Here is a 10,949-nt window from a genome sequence, read left to right on the forward strand (position 1 = left end):
GTAGGTATATTTGTAGTAAGCACTCAGTATTAATTCTACTAATTGGACAGTGTATTATTATAGAGTATTATTTTTTGTTCTGAATACAAATTATTGTATTTATTAGAGTTCTTTCCGGAGCAGCAGTCGAATGTCTCCGGTACTGGCGTGCGTGCATAGAACAAATTATTAAAATGCAATAAACAAGAGATGCACATAAGATATAGATTCTTACCTGCTTCGCTAAGGACTTCGCGTAAAGATAAATAAATAGATACTAGACTTTATACTATATATTTATCGTTTTACTAATTAGGACATTATTTGTCATTAAAATCAGAATATTTTCAATCACGGTCTCAACATGTTCACGTTGATCTTGCATTTTTTTCTGGCTATATTATAAATTACTTATATTGAGTAGTTACATTTTATATTACACATGTAAACGATCTTATAAATGTGATGGTATAACAATTCCCTAATGGGCTTCCCAAGAGATGGCTAAGGGAGCTTAATGATAGAAGGATAGGCAGCAGTGTCCCTCTTAAACATTTCTAAAAGCTTGACTGCGGTTGCCAATATGCCCGCTAAGTGTGGCAACTACTAGCAAAACTCCCCTTATGGGAAAGGCTTATGTTCAACAGCGGACAATTAAAAGCTGATATGATGATGTATAATAATACAAAACGGATACCTTTAGGGTAGGTATTTAGAGAATAAAAAAAACATCTTGCTTGCCTACATCTGCAAATTCATTATCAATTAAAGCAATTTTCTAACATCAGCAATATTACAGCAATTTAATGCTTTTCTTAATTTACCTTTCTCATAAAGCTAATCACAGTCGACTAGGAAATGGGTGGGCTCACGAGGCTAGAAAACCGCAATGTCAACACACCCCCGTCTACTCGCAGAACTATGTGCGACCGCATAATCACCATTTTTGCGGTTCATTACGTAACGTTCCTAGGTTTAATGGTTTATTTTGCCTGTCTAAGCCCCTGGTAGAATTGGAAATATGTTGTTCTAAGTCTGGTGATAAATAATCATGTGGCAAACGTGCATAATTTATTATTAAGTATATTAATATATGCACAAACGCATAGTTGATTCTGAATAAAAGTTCAAAATAATGAAATCACTAATTATGCCATCATTATCAGCTTTAGATAATTATATATAAATATGTTGTCACTTAATCTAGACAAAAATAAAAATATTTATTAGGGAACCTTAATTTACAGTTTTCCTTTTAGGACCGATAATAACTACATTAGCCTCAAAGAGACTATGTTGGAACTATTAACGTCCGTTTCATAACATGTAAATAACATAACAGAAAATAAATATAATTAAATTAATCATATAATTAATCACAAATTATGCCATCATTATCAGCTTTGGATTATTATTTTAGTAAATTTATGAGCTGTTACTTGACTTGGATAAAAAATAATACCTCATGTTATTCTTCATGCCAAATATTATATGCATCCCAAATTTCATGACAATTCTTGAGTTTTTAAGGCAAAAGTATTACCTTTTGCCTTAAAAAGCAAACGTAGTTTTCGCATTTATAATATTACTAGCTTTTACCCGTGACTTCGTGCACGTGACCAGAATATTATGTTCATTGAGAAGGAAGTACCAGATATCACGGAGTAACGAAAACCCCTCCCCGTTCTATATAATACGTGTATACAAAAATTTTTAATATCTCATTAAGCTATCAAGGTGCTAAGAGGTAACAAACAAATAAACAAACACACTTTAAAAATATACCATAAGATCAATTATCATCCCACTGCTGGATAAGGGTTCCTCCCCTAATATTATCTCACTGACTAGAAGATATACCGTTTTTGCGTGTATATAGATATACCTAATATCCATTTTAAATGACAAAAAAATATAACATAAGGGGCAACCCCTTATGGCGGAGGCTTATATTCAGCAGTGGACAGGTAACGACTAATATGATGATGGTGATATAAATGCTATATCATCACACCAATAGCCTGATTCTTAAGCTAGGATAATCCTCTCTTATGAGGCACCAGGCCACGACTATATGAAAGTACAACCCAAAACTCAGACTCGAGCTAGTATAAATACAGAAAAGATCGTTTCCTAAATTGACCCAACCGGGCATCAAACCCGAGACCTCATTTAAGCAAAGCAACTTGCCCACCATTGGTCTACGTTATTCAAGGATATAAATACACCCACTACCAAATTAACGGAACTATAAAGATTTCCGATTGAACACAATTTGAATGGCAAATTATCTCTATCTTTAACAGTTCCCACAATTCAGTGGCAATCCGTAGGTAAGACAAGATGGCGATTAGTGTAGTGCATAAAATTAATTTCTATAGGGCAATTATAGTGCGCACATGAATACACCCACATAGAACGACTGTTTCTTGGATAGTATCCACCTATATTTAGAATGATAAGAGCTCTTTATATTAGAAGCTATATGTGGGTTAGAAATTTCTATTGAACTAGCTATTATGTCAAGATCCAGAATGACGAATTCGACAAAAAATAACAACGATGTTTTCCAGGGAGGACCATAGGGAAGGTCGACCTGATAGGATATATTGCTAGCAATGAAGCTACTTATCCCTTATACTAACAATCCCTTCTCCCCAAGAACATGCTTCATCTGTGTATCAAACACAGGCGTGACTTGTTAACTGCAACAAAGTCACAAATTGCTCTGTTCGTAAACAGATATAAACAAGATCTGAAGGCTCAGTAAATAACAGTTAACAATAGTGCTGTAAGTCCATCAGTTGAATTCTCAGTTCGAACTGGTTTCTACAAATTATGATGCGACATTATTGAAAATAAAACCTATGAAATTCATATTCAATTTTGTTTCAGTTTAAAGAGTGGGATATGGGAATTTACGGGATAATTACGAGGACGATAACCGGAGGACTCAAAAAAAACTAAATTTTGTTAAAACTAATAAAACTTAAAGTTCGAAGTGTGAACCAGGAGTGCAATTCCTACATCTAACTATAACTAAAACGACTACCCGGTTCGAAGTATGGTGTACAAAGGAATAACACCCAAGTCCTCAGGAATGGCAACGCATGGGGGGTATCATGTGCGAAACGATATACTCTGCTATGCCCGTGGTACTGCTCATGTCTATAGGCGACTGTTATCACTTTCCATCAGGTGGCTTGTTTGCCATTTTAAGTAATGTATAAAAAAAGAAAATTCAGTTTTTCTAAACTTCTATAACAACAAATGTTCCTAACAATCATCATCTTCCTACCCTTATACCAATTTTTATTTGGGGTCGGCGTAATATGTTTTTCTCTTCCATTCTTCTCTATACGCGGTCATTTCCTCATTCATTCCCATTCTGGCCTTATCGTCTTCCACACAGTTCATTCATGTCTTTTTAGACCTTCCTCTGTCCTTATAGCTATCCACATTCATTCTTAATACCTACAAATATTCGAAACAATAATAAAGCAATATATTTAATAATAATACAATTCTATTTCTCCTGCGTTAACATGCATCTCAAAAGAAAATAAGGCATAGATAAAATGTGATATTTGATCCAAAAAAAAAAAAATATTACCCCTACAAAATTAACATTAAATGTGATATATAATATATATTTTAACAAGTTTATATATATATATATATATATATATATATATATATATATATATATATATATATATATATATATATATATATATATATATATATATATATATATATATATATATATTTATATATATATATATATATATATATATATATATATATATATATATATATATATATATACATACATAATAGATAGATAGATAGATAGATAGATAGACAATTTATTTGCATTACTTACAGCAAAAATTACAATAAAAAAAAAAAAAAAACATACACGTAATACACAGCAAAAGAGACAAAAGAATAAAAATAAAAAAAGCACAAATAAAAAAACAAAAATACAAAAACAAAATACATAATCTAACAATCTCCTTTGTTAACATTCCTTCATGCGTGTGCCATAGTAACACAAAATGGTCACAGCTCAGTTTATTGCTTTGCCCTTAAAAGAGCAAAACACTGATATTCTGCTGTGGCCAAGAGTCACGAAACTTTTCATTAAAAATTTACAACATACACATATACACACACATACAATACACACACATATATTTATATATATATATACACATACATACATATACACACACACATACACATACATACATACACATACATATATATACACACACACACACATACACATATAAATAAATAAAATGTGTCCATTATATTTGACATTATATTCTACATAAATAAATAAATAACAGATACCATTAGATGAAAAGATCACTTTCTGTCACATTCAGATATTCAGGCAATAAATAACGTACCTATTGGGTATTCCAATTTTTTGTTTATTAATTAAAAAGATTTTAAGTTTTTTTTTAAAAATGTGTTTACTATTAGACAATCTTATTGGGGGTGGTATATTATTCCAGCATTTCGTAGCTTGGTAGCGGAAACTTCCCTCAAACGCCACAGTTTTATGAGGACGCCCTGTTAATAGATAAACTAATAGATAACTTACTAGTAAATTCACTAATAAATTCTTTAACAAGTCCTGTAATATTGGTGCAATAAAGTATTAAATAAATAAATAACTTTGAATTAAATATCGATACTTATTTTGATTCCTAAGTAAATGTAATGTTTGTCTTGCGCTTTGTCACTCTACATTTAAAACATATAATTTAATTTTATATGAATAGATGTTATGATTAGTATATAATTCTCAAAAAAAATTATTGCTTTTTTCTTCGTATCATGTAGATAAAATATAAAACAATCCTTTATCTTGACCAATTATGTTTTATACCGACGACTTCGAGTTAAATGCCTTTAAAAAGGTAAAATCGGCATCCACTCATATACAAACCCTCATTTGGAAAGAAAATCGTCTCATATCTTAGAGTTGAGAGCTTTTTTCTATAAATAAAGTCCGACTTTGCCTGACTAATTGTGAAGTATTTACGATGAGTACACTGCAAGAGGAATTAAGAGGCAATTCAGAATAGTAAGCTTTTTTGATTGCCCCTTCGATTTATGATGCCTGTAACTCCTTGAAGCCCTTTTAAGGTTTGTGTTCATCGGTTAAACGTTTCAATACGATGGATATTATTGTATATATGAGAACAGGAAACAAATTAATGGCCCATGGTTTATTGTACGGGCTCTTTGTTACATATTTGTATTTAACAATCTTTACTTGATAACGATATTTTAAAGAATAAAAAAGCAGTCAAGTAACCAAAAAATGAATAAAAATGTAGCCAATTTAATTTATGGATGTACTATACTAGGATTGTAGGTTTATTATTATTTATTTATGTATTAATGTTATTTTATTATTTATAAAGGTATTAGGTGGATACAGTTATTCTTTATTATATTATAAATATGTTCAATTTTTACTACATATTATTTAGTTTATCTTTAGCTGTACGGTTTTTACCCTTGTACATTCTATAGTTTTCTTACAGCTTCTCAAAGGTTGACTGTAAAAGATCCCTTTATGGGATAAGTCCGCCATTGTATAATAAATCCTTTAATGTGTCCAATATACATTATGTACAATACAATACTATACAATACTACTAATATACCTAGATTTTTCTGCCTCACGATAAACAACATATTGCCAGACTATGTACAAAAGTTGTTCACATACCGGTACCTCTGTTTTGTGTTTCTAACACCAAGCTGCACATGACAGTCTTTATAAACTTTAGAAGCATAACAACTTTACATTTGTATTTCAAATTTACATAATTCAGCTTTTTTGAAAAAAAAACAGCTGTGTTTCTTATCCGTTCTTCTTAGGTAAAATTTCATTCCGAGTGGGTATTCAAAAATGATAAACATAAGTTTCATCATCGTCATCATTATAACAGCCGTTAACTGTCCACTACTGGACATAGATCTCCCTATTAGGGGGTTTTGCTATTAATATTAGTTATTGCATGGCTGTGTTTCGGTTTGAAGGGTAGGATATGGCGTGAATTTACAGGGTACAGAGGAATAATACCTGAGTCCTCAGGAATGGCAACGCATGGGGGGTTTCATAGGCGAAACAGTATACTCTGTTCTGCCCATAGTACTGCTCATGTCTATAGGCGACGGTTACCACTTTCCATCAGATGGGCCGTCAGCTTGTTTGCTATTCTAAGTTGTATAAAAAAAATAGTCGGCACGCGTTACAGGCGGATTGGCAAGTGCAGACTTTGGTGATATTTTAAGGGTGGCACTGCTGCCCATTCGTCTACCATTAAGTTCTCTTAATCGCCTTTTACAACACCCACGAAAAAAAAGAGTAGCTCATTTCATTCTGGGACCACGCAGCTGACAACCACGGGAAAGGAAGGGCAAACTTAAGTTTACTTCAACCGTCAGAAATAGCATCACGTGACCATGAATATCGTGAATGCCATGGATAATAGATGCAATGTATTTTTACTATGAAATCAATCGTGTGACACATTTCCACTATACGTTCCTTAACAGGGGTTAAGATGGCTACCTTGAGGGCTAGTTGCACATATTTGTTTTATAACACATATATAATAGAGAAAATATTATTTTTCATACAACATGGAATAGCAATATTCATAATAGCATCATATCTGACCCTTCAACCCGAACACAACTGATTAACAATAAAATTGGATACACCGTACCTCTATTCTAATTTTGTTACAAATAAAAATGCAGAAATGTTTAGTACAAAATCTCTTGCTGGTATTATTTCAGAAAAGTGAACAAACTAGTAATAAATTCAAATATATGCCAAACTGGAGCATTAAAAAAAGAGGTGAAACATAATGAGGTGACCAAACAAGCTCGATCGATTTGTTTTTCTGATAACTGACGAAATTTATTCCCGTTGGATTCTGGCGAGAGGACTATGCCGCGAGTCGCGAGTGTATTACATTAATTATTGATGACAAACAGGAAATTTGGACACGAAATAGTTTTTAGACATGTTGCAATCGACACCAGAAGATAATGATGCCCCAAAATCGACAATCCAAATTCAGCCGTCATTTAAAACGAGATCGGTTTTTGTTGGTGGCACTTAGCGTACCTTCGAGCATTGCTCCCATAGCGGAGAGCTTGTTATACTCTTTTAATTAATTTTATTAGCATATTACTTTAAATATATTTATATATATTATCATTTAACTATACTATATTATATATAAAGTTTAGATACATTCTCTGATCTATTTCTTATTCCCTAAAATCTTATATATGACAAATAACAACTATAGTTTGCTTTGGTCCTTGTAGGGATATTTTTAACAGAGAGACATACGAATTCAATTCAATACATTTATTTAAAATACGCAGGACTCTATTTCCTACATTTATTTACTGCATGAATCACTCTTACATAGACACTTTATAGAAGATAATAAATATCTCTTAGATGGGTCATAAATCTACGAATTGATCCGAACGCCTCAGCATCTCCATGTAATTACACATCTCAATGCCATAATCGTAATTATGTACAGATTCATCGATTTAAGGTCGAACAGGACGAAGGAAATCGATACTAAATCGGAAACCACATTAATATCATAAGTATGTAATTAGGGTTCCTCCGAATGATCGGTGACCATCTGAGTATTCGAAATGACATGGTTGCCGCCATTTCGCATTATAATTTTGGACTGCGTATGCGCACAGATTATAGTGTAAGAGGACATTAGCGGCGGCCGGCAATGGCGACATACAATGACAGTGATCTGTCCACAATGTCGATTCAATATCGATGATTGAATCGATTTCTTTTGCGGCGAATTTATCTTGTGTGTAATATTACATTTCGGTGAATTGTTCAATTTCACTTTCACAATCTGATCGGTGTCCACTTTATTCAATCCAATTTTAAAATTTTAAATCCAGAGTTTTCTCTGTTGAGGGAATGTACAATATTAAATCCGGATGATTAATACACAAACTTCTTATCAGTTTCAAGTTTATAAGATTTATAGGTTGTAAGATTGAGATTTTTTTTTTTTGCTTTCATGCAAAACAAATATAAATAACAAATACATTGGACAAAGATCCTTATCTATTTATAATACTACATATATATTAAGTAATCGATTATAATTACCTATTATTCATTAATTCCCATTCCCTCCTAAACAATTATCATGTATCTTTATTAATACTTACTTTATTAATACTTACTTTGTTAATGCCTCGTCATTGTTATAACGTATTACTTATAAGTTATAACAATGACGAGGCATTAACATAAAAAAATAACTATAACGATTGTAAGGATTTTTATTTGCTAATATTTAATATTCTTAACTATAAAGATATTATATACAAGCTGTTCCCCGCGACTTCGTCCGCGTTTCCGTAGTTTTTCGTAAAATAAGTAGCCTATGTCCTTCCTCACCATTCAGTGGTTTTGATGGAATAGACACATTCCCCTTCACTGCTCTGCTCCTATTGATCGTAGCGTGATGAAAAGTATATTATAACCTGCCCAGAAGTATGAAGAATAATTGTACCAAGTTTCGTTAAAATCCGTCGAATAGTTTTTGTTTCTATAACGAACATACAGACAGACAGACAGACAAAAATTTTACTGATTGCTTTTTTGACATCAGTATCGATCACTAATCACCCCCTGATAGTTATTTTGGAAATATATTTCATGTACAGAATTGACCTCTCTACAGATTTATTATAAGTATATATGGTATTATAAGCCATAGGAGGGAACTGCGATCGTTGGAAGTCAAATATTTATTAGAATCTCCTAGTGCAAGAATCAGCAATAAGTGTAATTTCTTTTCCTATAAAAGTCATCCACCAAATCAATACAGTGAACAGTGGATGTAGCAGTGATTCCTCGCGCGTCACAACCGTGGACTATGCGCCCCGACTTTTGCCTTACGCGGTCACAAAAAGCTGCGCCCGCGCCGCCGGCATCCAGCACTAATAACTAACCATATCGGTCGTATCCACTTTTTAGTGTTACAATATTAAGTGGAAAACCAGACTTATTTTACAGTATGCTCGGTCAACAGTGACTATTATGACGCGTAATTAGTTTAATTAATATCCCGTATATGCAATATGCTATGAAAGAAGGAATTATTTCCAGTTCTACCTATTTACCTTTATCTACAATTGTAATTAATATTTCTTTAATATTATTCAGAATATAGCATATTTTATGAAGAAGAATTTAATTAAGAATTAAAAATAATCATTTCTTATAAATCAATCAATTAAACTCATTATTTTATATCCATCCATCTAGTTTTAGCAATCTTTACACTCCCTAATAAGATAGATGAGCCTTGTTCTATGTTGTTGTGTTAAAAAAATAAATTTAGTCTTAATGTGTTTTTTTATATCCACTTTATTCCAGTAACATATTATAATATTAAATAATCTTAATTAAATTAAACGAGTACAGTATTTAGCTTTTAATTCATTGTCAATGACATTCAGTGTAAATTAATATATTAAGAAAAACTTTGCTATTATTATAAAAAGAATCCACATTTAAATAATAAAGTCCAAAATTACTTACCGGTAGTAAGGAAATGGTTGAGGAACATGCAGGTCCATCGGCATCGACGCATGCGCATGCGCATGACTGTAGTCGTGCTGCATCATACCATGCATGCCGTGTCCCAGCATTGCCGCCCAATGGGACGACGCGAATCCACCGGGATGTTCCATTTTTGAACTGTGTTCACTCAACACTCACTGTCCCATTTTCAAATTTCACTTATTGTTCAATATTTACTTTTAGTTCTAATTAAATTATTTTCCTTTAATTGTACACATTTCTATTTTACACTATTTTCAATTCATAAATGTGAGAATTAATTTTTCAGTAACAAAAAAATCAGGCACTCTTGTAATATTTGACATAATTATGATCTAATTTTTGAATCGATGTTTCAGAAGAAGGTTCTCAATTCGCTTGTATTTTTTTTTTGTATGTTTATTTCCTCATAACTCCGTCAGTTTTAAAGCGATTTGGAAAATTATTTTTTTATGTAAAAGTACATACTTACACAATAATCGTACAGAAATTTTATCAAAATTGGTTAAATAGTTTAGTTTTTAAATCAAAATAGTTATTTTGTCACAATTGATGACGATTTTTTAGTGAGACAAAATCTTTAATTATAATTGGAAGATACAGTGTATGCTGGTGATATATTGTTCAGACGAGAGCTATATATCACCAGCTACTTTGTATCAAATGGACCGTCACTTTGCTTGCCCTATCAAGTTGCATAAAAAACTTTAGCTATTTGACATCAAATCAAACACCAATAATCTTTAGATATTTACTTTTCATTTAATCTTTAGATATTGTTATATCTTTTTTTTACAAACGATATTTTATCACTTTTGTTGTGTTAAAAAATGATATTTTTAAACGTATTTTTTTGCCCTTGGACTTAATTAGGATTAAAGGTAATGAAAAACTGATTAGTTCGCGGGAAAGGGAGTCAGAGTCGAAAATGATAGGTTCTTATTTGTGCTACTTGCGTCAAGTCTTTAACAATGCCTTTGAGGAGTATGCGAAAATAGAATAGCAAAAGGAACGGAGAGAATTGCAAGGTCTAAAGAATTCTAAAAAGTTTTTAAATAATAAAGCAGAATGAGATAAACTTTTCTACAGTGGAGCCAGACAACAGACAAGACTTATAATGGGTGCTTTAGATACATGTTGATAAGTAGGCATATACTGTATAAGATGGGTCTATCTTCGGACACGCTGTATAGATTGTGCAGTAAGGAAACGAAATCTGTGAAACACCATTAGGTGCATATTAATGCAACTGTGATTCGTTGGCAAGTATGCGTAAGTATATTGGGAACAGTAT

The 10,949-nt window shown here is 32.0% G+C and overlaps 1 protein-coding gene across 2 annotated transcripts in view; it reads right to left on the bottom strand.

Moving 5' to 3' along the window:
* The window catches only part of LOC113520294 (protein trachealess), a 226,776-nt gene extending 216,875 nt beyond the window's left edge, over positions 1-9,901 (bottom strand). Inside the window, exon 1 of one of the 2 annotated variants that reach the window (XM_052898025.1) lies at positions 9,635-9,901. In XM_052898025.1, the coding sequence (XP_052753985.1) occupies positions 9,635-9,786 (152 nt within the window). In that variant the 5' untranslated portion in view covers positions 9,787-9,901. The remainder of the gene's footprint in view (positions 1-9,634) is intronic. The other variant, XM_052898024.1, reaches the window with a different exon arrangement.
* Between the last annotated feature and the right edge of the window lie 1,048 nt (positions 9,902-10,949).

Source organism: Galleria mellonella, unplaced genomic scaffold, assembly GCF_026898425.1.
Source record: "Galleria mellonella isolate WM207_F2 unplaced genomic scaffold, CSIRO_AGI_GalMel_v1 utg40, whole genome shotgun sequence".
In the NCBI taxonomy this organism is placed as follows: domain Eukaryota; kingdom Metazoa; phylum Arthropoda; class Insecta; order Lepidoptera; family Pyralidae; genus Galleria; species Galleria mellonella.